This window comes from Spermophilus citellus (genome assembly GCF_964194105.1).
Source record: "Spermophilus citellus genome assembly, contig: SCAFFOLD_114, whole genome shotgun sequence".
Taxonomy (NCBI): domain Eukaryota; kingdom Metazoa; phylum Chordata; class Mammalia; order Rodentia; family Sciuridae; genus Spermophilus; species Spermophilus citellus.
This window is the reverse complement of record NW_027672907.1, coordinates 1,315,976-1,333,620: the sequence shown is the minus strand read 5'-3', so window position 1 is coordinate 1,333,620 and position 17,645 is coordinate 1,315,976. Positions and strand designations below refer to the sequence as shown.

General features: G+C 32.3%; 1 protein-coding gene across 1 annotated transcript; it reads right to left on the bottom strand.

The window, feature by feature from the left end:
• Positions 1-8,701: 8,701 nt before the first annotated feature.
• On the bottom strand, positions 8,702-16,335 carry LOC308640374 (intermembrane lipid transfer protein VPS13C-like). The gene is made up of 9 exons (XM_081312306.1): positions 16,110-16,335; positions 14,806-14,898; positions 13,678-14,043; positions 13,174-13,260; positions 11,718-11,867; positions 11,291-11,555; positions 10,722-10,881; positions 9,665-9,786; positions 8,702-8,954 (listed from the first exon to the last, which is right to left on the bottom strand). The coding sequence occupies exons 1-8, from the start codon at positions 16,302-16,304 to the stop codon at positions 9,708-9,710; spliced, it is 1,395 nt and encodes a 464-aa protein (XP_081168432.1). The 5' UTR covers positions 16,305-16,335; the 3' UTR covers positions 8,702-8,954; positions 9,665-9,707.
• Between the last annotated feature and the right edge of the window lie 1,310 nt (positions 16,336-17,645).

The window sequence follows — 17,645 nt, the reverse complement described above, 5'->3', positions numbered from 1 at the left end:
GTTAAATAATTAAATAAATAAAGTACTTGGGAATCAATCTAACAAAAGAGGTAAAAGACTTCTACAATGAAAATTACAGAACACTAAAGAAAGAAATTGATGAATACCTTAGAAGATGAAAAGACCTCCCAAGCTCCTGGATAGGCAGAATTAATATTGTAAAAATGGTCATACTACCAAAAGCATTCTACAGATTTAATGCAATTCCAATTAAAATCCCAACAACATTCTTCATAGAACTAGAAAAGGCAATCATGAGGGGCTGGGGTTATGGCTCAGTGGTAGAGTGCTTGCCTAGGATGGTTGAGGCCCTGGGTTTGATCCTCAGTATCACATTAAAATAAATAAATAAATAAATAAACAAACAAACAAACAAACAACAAAAAATAAAGATTAAATTCTTAAAAAAAGAAAAAAGCAATCATGAAATTCATTCAGAAAAATTAAAAACTCCAAATAGCCAAAGCAATCCTTAGCAAGAAGAGTGAAGGAGGAGGCATCACAATACCAGATCTTAAACTATACTACAGATCCATAGTAACAAAAACAGCATGATATTAGCACCAAAACAGACACGTAGACCAAAGGTACAGAATAGAAGACACAGAGACAAACCCACATAAATATAGTTATCTCATACTAGAAAAAAGCACCAAAAACACTCAATGGAGAAAAAAAAAACCTGTTCATTAAATGGTACTGGGAAAACTGGAAATCCACATGTAACAAAATGAAATTAAACCCTTATCTCTCACTCCACACAAAACTCAAAATGGATCAAAGACACAAGCACTAGACCAGAGACTCTGCACCTAATAGAAGAAAAAGTAGGCCCAAATCTTCACCATGTCAGCCTGGGATCTGACTTACTTAATAAGACTCCTAAGGTGTAAGAAGTGATTGAATCAATAAATGGGATGGATTCAAACTAAAAAGGTTCTTCATAGCAAAGGAAACAATAACGTGAAGAGAGAGGCTACAGAATGGGAGAAAATCTTTACCACATGCACCTGAGATAGAGTATTTATCTTAAGGATATATAAAGAACTCAAAAAACTTAACACACACGCAAAACACAAATAATCTGATCAATAAATAGGCTAAGGAACTGAACAGAAACTTCACAGAAGAAAATACAATCAATCAACAAATATATGAACAAATGTTCAATATCTCTATCAATTAGAGAAATGCAAATCAAAACTACTCTAAGATTTCATTCTCACTCCTGACAGAATGGCAATCATCAAGAACACAGGCAACAATAAATGTTGGCAAGGATGTAGTGAAAAAGGTACACTCATACATTGCTGATGGGACTGCAAATTGCTGCAATCACTATGGAAAGCAGTATGCAGATTCCTCAGAAAACCTGGAATGGAACCACCATTTGACCCAGCGGATGATCCCACTCCTTGGTTTATACCCAAAAGACTTAAAATCAACATATTACAGTGTTGCAGCCATATCAATGTTTATAAGCAGCTGAATTCACAATAGCTAAATTATAGAACCAATTTAGGTGTGTTTTAATAGATGAATGAATAAAAACAATTTTGGTATATATATCGTATGTATAATACATATACACATATATATATATAATATGATATGTGTGTATATGTGTATGTATATACTATATATATAATATAATGAGATATTAATCTTAAAGAAGAATGAAATTATGGCATTTGCTGATAAATGGATGGAGCTGGAGAAGATCATGCTAAGTGAAATAAGCTAATCCTAAAAAAAAAAACAAAAGTGGAATGTTTTCTCTGATATGAGGATGCTAATTTGCAATAGGGGGGTCGTTGTGAGAAGAATAAAGTTAGGACAGGAGTAAATGGAGGGGAGGGTGTATGGGGTAGGAAGAATAGAATGAATCAGACATGATTACCCTATATACATATATAACTATACAACCAGTGTGATGCTACAACATGTACAACCAGAAGAATGAGAAATTATACTCCATTATATATGATGTATCACAGTGCATTCTACTGTCATGTATAGCTAATTAAAACAAATTTTAAAAATTGAAAAAAAAGTTGGCAGTAGAACCTAATTTGAATTGATGTGAAACTATTAATAGTTTTAATTTATCCCACCTGGTGTGAATATTCCCAAGTTTTAATGCATAAATATGAATGTGTTTCATTATAGAATACTGTCTGTCTCAAGACACGACCAGGGTATTAATAAGAAGCAACACATGCTCCATATGACCTTTCTAAAATCTGAGACCATCTGGTATGTGAAAGCTAAATGTATCTCAGAAGGTACTGTGGCCCAATAAAAGCCAGAGTTTCCATCAACCCCCTTTCATACCTTTGTTTATATGTGAGGATGTCCCATGGTGTATGGTTTATTATCAGGGCGGGTGCAGATCCCTCATGGTAATCAGAAAAGGTTATGACAGTTGAATGTTCAGCAGTGTTAACATCCACCAATATACCTCCATTCTGTTGTAGAGGAAAAAAGTACATATGTCATGTATTGGTTTAACCTCACTTACATATGTAATTTCAATCAGTTATGTAAACACAAAGGCTTTTTCTTAAGTTCTCTCTGAAAAGCAAACTGGCTCTGATTTCTTACAAACATACATAAGGCATTATATATTGATATAGCAGCATCTTCAAATAATTAACACTAAATTTTTATAGCATGGTTCAGTGAAATGTGTGAAGCAAAAATTTTTAAAAAGACATTTTATTTTAAAATATAAAAACTTACAAGATCTTCTAAACTCAACAAAGTGCCATTATCCTGCTGGTTATAAAAGAATGGTTTGGAGGATCCTCCACAGCCCACCACTCTCACACAAAGTTTGCCTGACAAATTTTCGGGCCAAAATGGAAGGCACTGAAAACACAAAAATTAATATCAGTCTTAAAATAATGCTGTGATATAAATAAGATATTGGCTAATTAAGTTTTTACCTCTGAATCTGATCTTGACTAAATGAACACCAAGTTCCTTAAAACATTTCCTCTATATCTCATATTAAGACCATTGACAACATAATGACTATTATGTTCTATTTATGACTATTAACATTTATATTATGTCATATGTCTATATATAATGTCATATTAACTCTATCATATTTATATGTTAAAATATGACAGCCAGCTATCCATCCATATGTACAATATGAGAAACCAAAAATCACGTTCAGTAAGCATATCTCAAATATCTTGAATAATTAAAAATTATAATATTCATAACATTTACTTTTGTGCATATCCCATTTTACTTTATTAATGCATGAAGAATTCTTTCATATACTATTTTATCTGAGATAAACCAGAAAGAGAATAGAAGACAGAGATCATCATTAACTTACTGAAAGTCCTGATATCACCTTCCTAGCTATTTGAACTTAATCAAAAAGTCATATAGTTCTTTGAGCCAGTTTCCCTATCTATAACACTGGGGTTTTCATTCCTAACATTATAGAAAATGTCCTTCTGTTATAGAATACTGGGTAAATTTTGCTTCTGAATAAAAAATACTACTGTTGTCAAATCTACATCAAAGACAAAAAAATAAAATAAATAGTTATTGCTAATACACAGAGATCATTTGAAGTGTCTTTTTTTAAATTTTTTTATTGGTTGTTCACAACATTACAAAGCTCTTGACATATCATATTTCATACATTATATTGAAGTGGGTTATGAACTCCCAATTTTACCCCAAATGCAGATTGCAGACTCACGTCGGTTATACATCCACAATTTTACATAATGCCCTATCTTGAAGAGACCATGAATCTTAGAGCTCTAAATACATTTTTTACTGAAATAAGAATCCTTCCTTTTGAGTCTTTTGCTAAATACTTTTAAAAATAATTTCAGAATATTTTTTGAGCAGTACTAAAAATGAACTTCAGCTATCCTGAAGGGCAGTTGGTTTGACTGAAAACTGGGTCAAAGTCAAGGACTACTGCTCATCTTTGCAGTAGTACCCTCTTCCCTCACTTTATCCCTCATTCTTTTCACCTCATTAAATATTACTGAGCCTGCAAAGTTCAGTTCAAATCCCAACTGTTCCACAAAGCTCAATCTTTTGATATAGACCACGAATGCCCATCAATTCAATTATCAATGACCTTGTTGATCCTGGAAAAGTGTTAACCTGATTTCTTTTCTGTAAAGTGAGAGAGCTGAATTGCAAGAAAATTCCATCTTCCCTCCTCAGAAATTCTATAACCACTTATAACTTTGTTTATACTATATTTCTCTCCATTTGTTAATTGATATACAGCTTAATCCTTGCCTATAAGATTATAGTTTGAGTACAGAGACATCATCTTGACAACTGAGACTATATAGAGTATATTATCTCTGTGTACTTTTCACAATACATAGCAATGGTTTATATAAGGACTAGAGAAGGACAATTAATCATTTAGATTGAGATATGGGCAAATATCAACAATTATCCTCTTTTTTAAAAAACACATACATATAATATAAAAATCTTTTAAAGCTGGCCATCATATTTTAACACATAAATATGACAGAGCGAATATGACAAAGAGATACACAAAATCCTTATTTACATGTCAATACTGATTTCTATACTGTAGGAATATGTAAAGGAAGACTTACCTCTGAAGAAGCAATATAGTTCCATTTATTAGTTGGTATTGAGCCATCAGGTGCAATTTCACCAACTTCTAGTTCTAATGATGACTTGTTTGTAATGGTACAAAAGGGAGTCAGAGTAACTATTCGTGAAAGATTAAAACTGCTCATTTTGATGCTAACACGAACCTGTGAGAAGGAAACAAGTTTATTTCCCAATGTTTTATGCAATCTCTAAAACCTACACATATTCCTTCATTCACACACTGATTCTTAAAATATTTTAAAATAAGAATTCTTACATTAAGTAATGAACATAAGCTATGAACATAAGATACTGAGTATCTTCTCACTAAAAAGAAAATTTTTTGTTCCCTAATATGACTCTATCAGAAACCAATTCAAGAACTTCAATCAGGAATTTAATGACACCTTGCAAGGACAGATTTAAAGTGTCCTCTGTTATTTATTAGACTCTTTAAATATTCCAAACACAGACTGATTTATAATTAGTGGAGAGGCTCAAGTTTTGTGGCTTTATTATCTGTCATAAAATAAATAAAATAAAAATTTTGAAGTAGTCATAAAACAGTTCAGTTGGTATCCAATTATTCAAATTTATGCTTGGCAGGGACTGTACAGAATGAAGATTCTACCATGCCATCAATATTTACCAAACTACTCACTTGGGTAGATTCAACCCACTGTATTAATCTGTGACAAATTCCACTTCTGCTTTATTAACAGTGATCGAAGAAACTGGTAAGAGAGACCTCTCCACATAATACTTTCAATTCTGATATCTGTACTCTTTAGGACCTAAGCTGTTTAACTGAATTGTGGGAATGGTGAATGGAGTCCAGGGTAAATAGGCAAGTTGACTCTTACCAGGTATTCCACATTGTTGGCAGGACACTTCACACACCCATAACTTCCCACTGTATCCAATGAGAAACTATTGGACCAAGAACTAGTTGAAATTTTTAACTGAACCTGTAACAGAGAATAAAATCATCATATAAAAAACCTGAAAAATGATATTCATTTGATTTGATGGAAAGAACTACAAGAAATTTCTTCAGTATCATAGGACACAAAAATACAATGATAGCCATACTGCAAATGAATAACAGAACCACAGAAAACACTATGGGATGACAACCACAGCACAGCTCTGATTTTCCCATTTACCTAAGCAATGAGTATAGTGAACTGAAGAGACTTTGTTTTTTTTTTTGAAGTTGTAATGCAAAATGCTATGTTCCAGTGTTAGATTTATTATATAGAGTTAACAGATTCTTAACAGTTTGAGAACTCTGAGAATTCATCTTTAATACTATTCAGCAGGCACTAAATGAAAGGTATTGTGAAAGTAAGAATGGGAGAAAGCAGGACCCAGTTCCTGTCTTCAATGAGCAACTGGACCAAACAGAGAACAAGAAATACACACTAGTAATTATGATGTAAGACTCAATGTGACAAGAGCCATACAAAAGGTACAAAATGCTATCAAGGAGAAGATAATGACGCTAGGATTTAGAAAATGTCTTACAGAAGAAGACATACCTGTGCACCAGATTTAGTCTCACCCATATCTACCCAACTAGATTATTTAAAAAAAAAACTGAGGATAACCAGAGGCCAGGCACATAAACAGATAAGCACCACTCCAAAACAGTGGATCTCAAAGTGGTCCTCAGACCAGCAGCATCAGCATCACCAAAGTATTTATTAAGGATGTGGTCTCTCAGGCCCTACTCAGAAAGACTGAATCAAACTCACTTTTGGGGACATAATTCAGTAAATAGCTTTAAAAGCCCATTCTAATGTACACTGAAATTTGAGAACTATTCTGAGAGAACATGAGTGGTATGTCCAGATTTATTTAAAATAGTCAGAAAATCTTCACACATATCAGGCCTAAGCAGAATGCCAAAGGTCAAACTATAGATAACCAGGAAAGATGAGGGAAACAGGAAAAGGGTAGGGGAAGAGGCTGTCTAGGCAGAAGGTGAGGCATATGCAAAAGCCTAGAAGTGAGCACATGGGAAAGTAAAGAAGGCAGATGTGCATCTGAAGAGGAAAGAAGGGACCAGGACATAAAAGATCAGGCTCAAGCTTTAGGCTTCTCTTCCCTAGCTTAATGCTTTGCCCACCGAAGACTCAGCTAATATAAGTAAATTCAGTCACCGTATCTTTAGAAATGCCTTATCACCAGGAAAGTATATGAAATAAAACTATTTTATCTGTCATGAATTTAAGAACAGAAGTAATGCTACAGATAGGAGAGAAAGAGCAACTGAGTCTTAGCAAACTGCTGTTGTTCCTGCCATCCCACTTGATTTTGCACTCCTTAAAGTCCCACTGGACTTAATTCATACCAATGGTACTTAAATAAACAGGGAAGCATAGTGTCAGGTTCCCAAGTTTCTAGAGAAGAGATTCTCCTATTTAAACTTGCTTTATGAACAGAAACATACCTTGTTTTTACTAAAAATGTTCTTCTTCTTAAAAGAGAATAAAATAATGTCCCTAAAATCAGCTGGATGTTTCACGTGAATATCTTCTGAACGATACTGAAGAAAAGAGAAGTCTTGTTGATCAACCAATAGGGACTAAACACAGAGAGCACCAATCGGCTGCCAATTCGCCTGACATGTATGGACAGATCAACTGTCATCACATCTGTGGAGTCGGAAGAAAAGCACACAACAAAGAATTCGGGAAGTGTATCACATATGCGGAAATGTCCATTCCAGTTTTTGCCCAGGTATTTCGCCAGGACTAATTCCATGATCTCTCCACTGATTCGTGAATGTAAACATCAGCAGTACTGCCTTCTGTTAGTTCATGAGTTTCTGCTGTTCCCTAAAAATAAGAACACAAAAAAATTTGCTCAGCAATTTTTGAAACTTTTGAAATAGCAAAATCCATGTTTTACACAAATGCTAAATTAACTACCAACTCTTCAAACAAGAACCTTGTTCAAATATTATGACAACCCAGTAATCATTAAGGACAAAAAAGAAAACACTATGCCATAGCCACAAGCAGCACTGTCTTTTGGCCATTAATAGACAAACAATCATAAGTTTTGATAAAATATTCATATCTATGTCAAGAATCCTGGGCTAGATTCAGAAATCCTGGCTATTGTCCACCAGAGCTACATCATTAAATAAGCCACTTAAGTGCCTGGGCTTCAGTTTCATCCTCTATTTAAATATCACACCTGATGGTTCCATAAGGATAGAATATGGAAAGTGATATTGAACTACTCTGACAAATTATCTATGGTGTAATTTTTCAAAATAAATAATAGCAAAATATAAATCAGGGTTTCTTACTAAAACTGTCTTTTGTATAAATACTATTTAGTTCATTTAATTAATTTTTGTCTGCACAACTCAGGAATAGCTCATTGTTAAATTAAAAAAAAATTGAGGTTCCATACACTATGACTTTAAAATATCATAGCATGTACAAATTCGAAAGTATTTATCATACCCCACTACTAGGGAAAATATTTCTTATTATTTAAGGCAGTAATTATTTTTGTTTTCATTAGAACTGTAGAACAAATAATCATAATATTAACTCTTTTAAATAAAAACTTTAAGATGAAGTATTTTCTCATTGACTTTTTTCACTCCTTTAGATAATAAAATTTTACTTAATGAATGAAAAGATGACTATGGTTCTGACAGATGTAGTAAGGACAAGTTTTAGGGATTGAGGAACTAAAGTGCCTAGGTTTAAATCCTGGCTCAAATACTAAGTGGATATGGGTTGGTGGGCCAATCATTTAACCTCTCCGTAACTCAGTTTCCTCATCAGTATCTACTACAAAAAGTTACTGTAAAGACTGAACATGCCAATACATGTAAAGTACACAATACAGCTCCTGACATATGAATGCTATGCTGCTTTTTGCTATCATTAATATTATTAAAGCATTATCAACTATGCTATATAAAACACGGACTTCAACTAAAAATGCTATAAAACAAAACTAGAGTTCATTTTATACAATAATAAAAGCTAAACAAGAAATATACCTCAAGTAAATATCTTAAAGAATAGGGGAGAAGATTCCGAAGAGTGAGAGGAGGGTAAAGATGAATAATGTAAGCTGGATCCCAATCTTCCCCATGTGTGCTGATATAGCTTAATTCATCAGGCACAGCAACTGTATTCACTATGAGAGGCAGAAAGTTGACTTCCACTGATGGACACTGCAACCTGCATCTTACTTCCTTGCTTCTGTGAAGTTCTTCTTTCCAGGAAATATAAGTGGTAGATTCTTTGTACTGATGCTCTAAGATTCCAGCTGGTTGAATAAACAATTGACATCTGCAGAAAAAGAAACAAGGGAAGAAAAAGTTTTGATTGAGATACAAGAAAAATAATCTCATTAAATCTTCTTGATTACTCTACAAAATAGGTACTATTATTCTTCTCTTTACAGGTTAGGAAGTCTTAGCTAAGAAAAGTTGGGAAACTTGCCCACAGTCACACGTCTAACTCACAGAGGCACTTTCTGGGAAAAAGCACTCTGTAAACAAGGGCAATGTAAAATTTTTTTCATTTCAAATACAAAGGCAGTCAGATAAATATAGATCTCAGATAATTCTAAAACATCAAATATATATAAAAAGAAGGCATTTCATCTTGCAAGTTCATTAATAATATAAACTGTCTTAAACCTAAAACTGCTTTTATAGCTCTTACATTATAAAAATATAAGGTTATTTTTTTCCAGAAAAAAGATGCCTAGCCAGGCACAATGGTGTATGCTTGTAATCCCAGAGACTCTGGAGGGTAAGGAGGATTATCACAAGGTCAAGGCCAGACTCAGCAATTTAGTGAGACTCTGCCCCACAATAAAAAAAGAAATAAAAAGGACTGGGGATGTATTTCAGTGGTAAAGCACCTCTGGGTTTAATAACCCATACCAAAAACCAAAAACCAAACCAAAACAAAACAAAACAAAAACAAAACATAAAATTCAAAATATATATTATAAAGTTTTTAAAGCTTTATATATTCAATGAAATATCTACCTATATGAATTTAAAGGAACATGGAACTCCTCTTCAGGTCTGGCTATTCCAATGCGCTCCAATAGCTTAATATTCTTGACAAATTTATAGATGATAAATGCAATAGAGAAGTGGTTTTTAATCTGTTAGACAAAAGGACATACAATAGTTTAAAAAGGATAAACAAATTAAAAAGCTGCACATAATTACTTTTAGGTCTAGAAGTTTTCAAACCCAATATTGGAATTTTCATTGGTAATTGAAAATTTTATGATAGATAAGTGCAATTTATGTATATTAAACTTGAGATCTAAATAAAAATTAAGATATTCACATACTCCTATAATTACATGCTTATGTTTATTTTAGTTTATCATACTATCTTTCAAATATGCATTGCTCTTTGACAATTTCAGTCAGATTTTCTCCATTACAACCATTTATGTATGCATCATATGACTAAACTAAATAGAAGAGCAAAAGCTATTTGAGAAGTACAGTATAAGTCTATTCTTGACTACAGTATATTTGCTGGAATCAATAATAAAGAGAGATTAATTGCCAAAATTTGAAATCTTTTCAATTTTTATCTGATGTTATAGAAATGAAGAAATGTCCTTTTGCTGATCATATATTGATCAGATTCCAAAATCTATAATAATGTGCAAAAGAAGAAAAATGTTTAATAAAGCCTTAAAAGTAGAAAATATTTATAGATTAAAATGCTAAATTCTTTTCAGGAAAGTAGATAATTCCAATATTTCTTCATGTGCACTTGAAAAATGTGATTCCAAATACTGTACAAAGAGAATGAACTATTATCCTATTCTACAACTAATGATAATTACAATATTCCTCAGTTCTGAATTTTTAAAAGAATACAAAACAATTTCATTAATTTAAAAGCAGGAGATAACAAATGTATCAGACATTTAAAATAAAGAATAATACAAAATCAAGTTATAGAGTAGGAGCCTTTTCAGTGCACTATAATGAAGTTCTACTATATATTCTTCTATTCGGCTAAACAATATTTTCTGCTTTAGAGAAAGTGACACAATTCACTCTAAAGCATTACCTGCAGGGGAGAACGCAGGTAATTGCTTTATTCCCTTCAGTTGCATCAATCTGTACCAAGACTGAATCAGAATGACTGGCATTGGGATTCCGTACATTGTACAATCGCCGTCCAGGTCTGGCAACAGGGATGTTTCCAACTTCTGTGTATCCATGCGGTACTAAGACAGAGCATAAGTGAAAATAAGTCAAAATATTTACTCATTAATAATCATCAGCACCTCAAAATAATGATGAATATTTTATAGAATTTGAGAAAGTAGTAATTACTGTCAATATTTTAGGACTTCGGAATATCATTATTTTCTCTCATTGAAATCTTATTCTTTTTGAAGCATACTATAAGTTGTATTACTAAAGAACATTGAAATAATCTAGTTTTGCAAAGTATTTCTTGAGTTTAATCTTTTTCAAGTTTAGAAGAAAATAAGACATTAGTTTATTAATTATTTACTCTAAGCCTTTAGAAACATTGTCTCCCAAGATATCTGCTGCAAAATGTTTCTTTATCTCTTATCAAAAATAAGCCCACAGCCAATTCCTAAGACACTCTTAAAATAACTAGCATACCAAAGGTCAGTGTGAAGAAGGAGCTTTCTTGACGGTTGAGTACACACACTTTCCCTTGATGTAAAGGTTCCATGCTGGCATATTCCAGCTCCAAGTTCTGACCAGCATCCACATCATAAATGCCACTTTTCTCAGGGGGGCCCATCACTCTGAGATTACGATTTGGTTGCACCTTAATGGGAACACCTACAGCATTTTTTACCATAAAAGGAGCCCTGTCTTTTAAGGAGTAGTCAAAAGTAGAAGCAGCACCCTGTGAAAAACCCTGAAAAGGAATAAATCATCATCATTTTTACAATATGTATATTTCTTTCAAACATTTTACCACTACTACACATTTTTTAACTAATTTTGATGACAAAAAATATCCATACATGTTTCATTTTCAAATTCTATTTAATATATTCCAAACAAGAATCAAACATACTTTTGCTAAATTGTTGAAAACACTAAGACAACTTTTGGATATTATTATATTCATTGTATCTCCTGAAGAAATATGAATTGCCATTTGTGGCTCAGGAATAAAATCATCTCCTGGCATCAAACTTTTATCCTGTATTGGGTTCTTCCTTACCTATAATTAAACAACATAACAAATTTAAGTTATCAGTCAATAATAAAATTAAAATATAGTATTAAATTCTTCTAAATTGGTTGCTTTACATTAAGGCTTTTCAAGTCTCATTTTTCAAAAATATTCAGAACTTCCCACTGACTTAGTGCAGATGAGAAATCTTTCTTTCAGTGCATAATCCATGGGAAGATGCTTTTTAGAACCATAACATGAAACACTCAAAGTCAGCTACTAGACTTGCCTCCTGTGGATCTCCCAGAGTACAACTAATTACTTAGTGTGGCCTAAGTGATGATTATGAGTTGATTAGCAACCTAAGACAGCCCCAAAGTCTACATTAGTCCTTATATGGTGGTATCATCTGGAAATAAGTTTTTTCCTTCTGTTTTCTACAATTAACACATATACAAAAGTAATACTAGCTTTCAACCAGCCATCAGATTCAACCTGTTGCAGTATCACAATCATGTTTTTATTCTAATAACATTTCAAAAAGCTGTAAAACATTCTTTGTTAGCCTCTTTACATCAGAGAGACAAATACCACTTCTACTTCATTCAAAGAAAACTGGGATCACAAGTTAAGTGAGTTCTCAACTTTAAGAAAAGAATTGGCTATGCCAGTTTCAGTGCACAACTCCTCAGTCAGGAGGCTTCCTAGGAGGTATGCATTGACAATTTATTCAGAGTATATAACACCTTCCCGTTATTCTAGAAATTGTGCTTTGGTATATAGGCTTCTGAAGTGCTCTCAAGTAATACCATAAAGAAGTAATACAAAAGACTTGTTCATAAATAATAATAAAATTCTCTCTCCACTTTTTTGGTCTGTCTCTTAAAAATCACTGAATATTTCAAAGAGCTTCTAAATTTATCTGAGTTACATCTACCTGTATCCACACTATTCAAAATGAAAATATAGGATTTTAATACACATTTGAAAATGTTATATTTAAGTTATTTAATGAAAAATAACTATATACAATATATAAATGGTGAGAAATGGGGCATTTACAAATCTCTTCAGCACCTGCCTTAAGAGATGAACTCTGATTTCTATTGTACTCAATCTGGCTCAATATTGTATTCAAGAAGTCCCTTGGAAACTCCATAGCTCATTCATGAGGGAATGAAGACAAAAATGATATGTTATGCCTGAGTATTACCATGAAAAGAGTTTTAATCACATGGAACCCTTGAAATGGCTTCAAGGATCCTGGACTCCATCTTGCGAATCCCTGAACTAAAAAATATTAATAAATATACAGAGTGTCACTCTATACAAAAATATTTTATGGTTTCCTTACATTAACCTTTAAATTCCATTGTCGCTTCTCCTCCACTCTCTCAATCAGTGGCTCCCACACAGCATGGATTTCATTGTAATAGTGAACCTGAAAAGTCAGAATTATAAGTTAGTCTTTCAACTTTAATTATATAACTCTGTAACCAGCATAGAAAAAAAATGTCAAAAACCATTTATAAACCCCACTGAAAGATACAAAAAGTGTCAAGTGTATTTCCCTTTATTCTTTCTTTATTGTCTTAAACAAATTATTTAGCCAAAGATTTCTTAAAATCAATTCTCACAATACAATTATACATCAATTTATACAAATTAAATGTTAAAATATATTATCTATTCATATATGTATTTGTTGTTACCATGCATAAACAAAAAATATATTATCTATTCATATGTATTTGTTGTTACCATGCATAAACAATAGCAACAAAAAATCTCATCTCTTGATTCTACAATTGTACTTTCAAGAAGTTGGCTCTGAAGGTTCTAAATGATGTATCCATACCTGTAGTGTCATGTCAGCTGCAGCAGCCATCAAAGAAGTCCAATTTTTAATACTGCCTGAAAACTTAGACTCTGCCAGTAATAAAAGTACTGTTCGATGCCCAAGGCCACATTCTAAGGTAATCTGAACTGATTCCACAGTAATAGCACAATTTTCCTCTACCCGTGGTTGTTCACTGTCTCTGAAATTTTCTGTTAATTCTGTTGCGAAGTCAACACCAAGAAACCAAGCGTTATAATCACTAATAGATCTGACATCCCAAAGATTTTCCATTTCCTTAGATATGTCTTTAGATTCATCTTCTTTTGCCTTTGGAGACATAGCAGCCATGATTGTCATCACAGTATTAAGAATTATGGGTGAGATCTTTATAAAGGAAAGCAGAAAAACATTTAGAACAGATTCTTTCCCAGATGAGAAGAATTAATACATATATGATAGAGCATTAAAAATTAATTAAAATTTTAAATACATTAAGTTCACAGCTAGAGAAAACATATTATTGGCATCAACTATCTAATTTTTGCATCCTTTGGAAAGAAAGAAAAATGGATTTCAGAAAACATTCTGAATTTCCATTTGTAACTGGGCACAAAGTCATATTTAAAGAATCTGAATGCCACTGAAGAATAGAGAATTTTTTCAATCCTTAAATTAAAAAAGCAAAATCTAAGAAGTTATTTCTAGCACACACCTGTCATTACAAATACTTTGTAAGTCAAATAAAGCATTTAATCACTCACTTATTAAACTGATTCAAATTTCACATCAAATAAAAGTCTAAAATAATTTATTTCAAATGAAGTAATGGCAACCTCATCTCACCACCCTTTCTTCCATCTTTTTCTCCCCATTTCTCCTCTCCCCTCCACATGCATGCAAATATAATTGAGAAAACCACTCTGATCTTTAAAAAATATTAAAAAGTATCCTTTCAAAGGAAATCAAAATAAACATTTACATTAAAGAAAATGTCTTTTAATGTTAGAGGTCTTTGATTTTTCAAGATGACTAACATAATGCTGTAGTGTTAAGAGACATCAAAAGATACCATTTTAAGTAACTGCAAATATACAACATTGTTAAAAAAATAAGAATTTACACCCAAAGAACATGATAGGTACTAACCTTAATTATAAATTCTTTAACCATAATGTTTATGTTTTGTTTTTCTGAGGCCCATGTACATTTTTCCATAAATAATGAGCAGGGCTGTAAGACCTAGAAACAAATAAATGAAATTCACACTTCCTTAGTAACAGTTTCAGTAAATGTGTAACAGACCCTTATGAGAGCTACCTCTTACTCAAGCTTACTATTAAAAGCAAAAAAGGAAATCAAATTAACTAAGAACTTTGTAGGAGGGCTTCTGTGAACTATGACAAATCTATGAACATTGTTAAAGAACATTTAACAGTTCTCATAACTTTTTTCATTCTAAATTGTTAAGTAACAATGCAACTTATTATTAGAAGTTTAAAATGTTTCCTTTTGCTAAAATATTTTCATTGAGACCCTCTGTAAAATATATTTTTGAGATATCTATAAAAATGAACTAATAACTGTAGTAAGGTAGATAAATGACCATTTTCAGATAATTAACAATTTAGTCTTGAATACCACCAAAAGTCCTTATTAGAATGAATCTCAAATCTTTGAAACTGATTAAAATGATGAAGTCTATATTCTTATTTACAATTAAAGAAACAAAATAATTTTGCCCCAAACTAAATGGGGTAATTACTATGGCATAATAATTTTGAAAAAATTAGGATGAGCTTTCAATGAAGTGATTACTATAAGCCTTCTGTGACATATCAAAAGATGATCTGTCAAAGAACATTTCATGATAAAGTATAGATGAAGCCTAGAACTATATTTTTATGCAAATCTCTCAGCCCACAAATTTTTAAAAATTTAAACTAACACTGCCAATGAGTCAAATAACAGTGGTCCTTTTATCATAAAAATCATCACTAACATTAAAAAATAATTGGTGTTAAGTGTTAATTAACTAAAATTATATTTTTCAATAATGATATGAAAATAACTGAAATTAACTTTTAATAACAGAAGAATACCATCTATTTTGGTTCTCTGACTCCAAGTAAATTTTTCATTTCGAGATTAAATACTCATTCATTCTCTTATTGGGCATACCACATCGAACAAAACAATAGCTAAAACAAAAAATACTGATGTGTACTACAATTCAAATACTATTTAATAGAAGATAATATAAAGAAAACTAGTCTGAAGGTAACTCCTACTTTTATTACCAGCAGCTATAATTAAGTTATTTAACATCTTTGGAACTTAGTATCCTTATCTGAAAAACCCCAAGGTTTTAGTAAATAATCTGTAAAGTCCTTAAGAGCTCTCCTACTTAGAATTCTGCCCTTCTCAAAATTATGATCCAAGGCAATTCTTACTGTGGTAATGTTTTTCCCTCTCTTTTCTCTGAGAAAAGGGCAAGCGAGCACTTTCAGATCTCTCACAGAAGCTTCCATTATTTGCTCAAGTTCAGATGTTGACAGAGAGAGGTTACACTGGAAAGAAGCTGTCAGAGCAGGAGCATCAGCCTTTGTCAGGTTGGCAACAAACACCACTTCCGGATCTGTGATCATGGCCTTTAAAGTTATATTTGGTCTTATAGAATCATCTGAAGAAACAAAAAAGGGAACAAAAATTTTTTAAAGTAAATTTGTCATAGAAGAAGCATTCTTTTCATTCTTTTTTTCCTCACAGACCACTATTTCCTCCTTAAGTGTTTCTTTTGCATAACTTCTAGAACCTAGACTCTCTGGTTGTCCTCCTAATCCGTGGACAGCTCATTCTGTGTTTCTTTGTTAATTGTCTCATCTTCTTGAGTCAAAGCTCTTTGGCCTAACACCTGTTTCTACACTCACTTTTTAGGTCTATCTCATATTCTCAGGATTTAAGTGCTATCTCTACTCTGGACAATCCCAGATTTATATTTCCAACCAGGACCACTTCCCCAATCTCCTGACACATGTATTCCACTTTTTATTTACTGGCCATATACTACTTGGATGCCTAACAGGCTTCCAGTCTACCCTCCAAGACCAAACAACCAGCTGACTACTTTTTCATTGTCTTCTCCATCTTAGAAAAGGAATTTCCTCAGAATAAAACCTTCGTTATAAGATGGTAGTCCAAGACCCTGTCATCATGCATCTTGATAATTTTTCCCTGCTTTCCTTACTTGTCTCCTTTCTGTCTTTTGTAATAGCTTGTTTCCTGTTACAAACCAGTTCCTCAAATAGGTGCCATTTCATCTCATGCTTTTATCTTTAGTTATTCTCTTAAATTGATTTTGGACACATTGATCTTTTTAATCTTTAATAAATACATGATGCAATAATTTGTTAGTGATTTCAAAACTCTTTATTTGTTGTTGTTTTGGTGAGATTGGGAATTATTAATATGGAAACCATCAACTGTTTCCAAGAACTTCTCAACTTTTGGCTTAATAATAAAATTAAAAAACAAGGAGATAATAGAATAATAGTATAAATAGAATAAATAATAGAATACAAGTAGAAATAGAAAAATAATAGAATAAAATAATAGAATAAAATAATAGAATAATGAAAAAACTCCTGATAGATAAACTTTCTTCAGCAGAAAGATATTGTATTTTGATGAAAAAAATTCCATAACAGGCTTCTCCTTTTAAAAACTTTTTGGGTATTTGGCAGAAATACTTGATCACAAGCCCCTATCTTTTCTGTCTTCCTGCAAAATACCAGTAACCTCAAGTTTATTGTGACTATGCAAACAATTGGAAATATTATACATTTAAAAGGTAATATGTTTAATTCTGTGCATAAAATTATATGAACAAATGGTGCTACTTTACCTAAGTAAGTGTGGAAAAAGCTGTGGAGAGAGAAACCAACTTTTTTTTTAGGTCAAGGATTGTAATGGGCCCTTTTTATATCTCG

Bases quoted from the DNA above. Each gene is read 5' to 3' on its own strand.
- LOC308640374 (XM_081312306.1), bottom strand. From the start codon at position 16,304: ATGATCACAGATCCGGAAGTGGTGTTTGTTGCCAACCTGACAAAGGCT. The intron at 11,868-13,173 runs GTAAGGAAACCA...GTTTAATTATAG, and splicing joins AATGGAATTTAAAGGTTAAT to GTAAGGAAGAACCCAATACA. The intron at 9,787-10,721 runs GTAATGCTTTAG...TTTGTCTAACAG, and splicing joins ACCTGCGTTCTCCCCTGCAG to ATTAAAAACCACTTCTCTAT.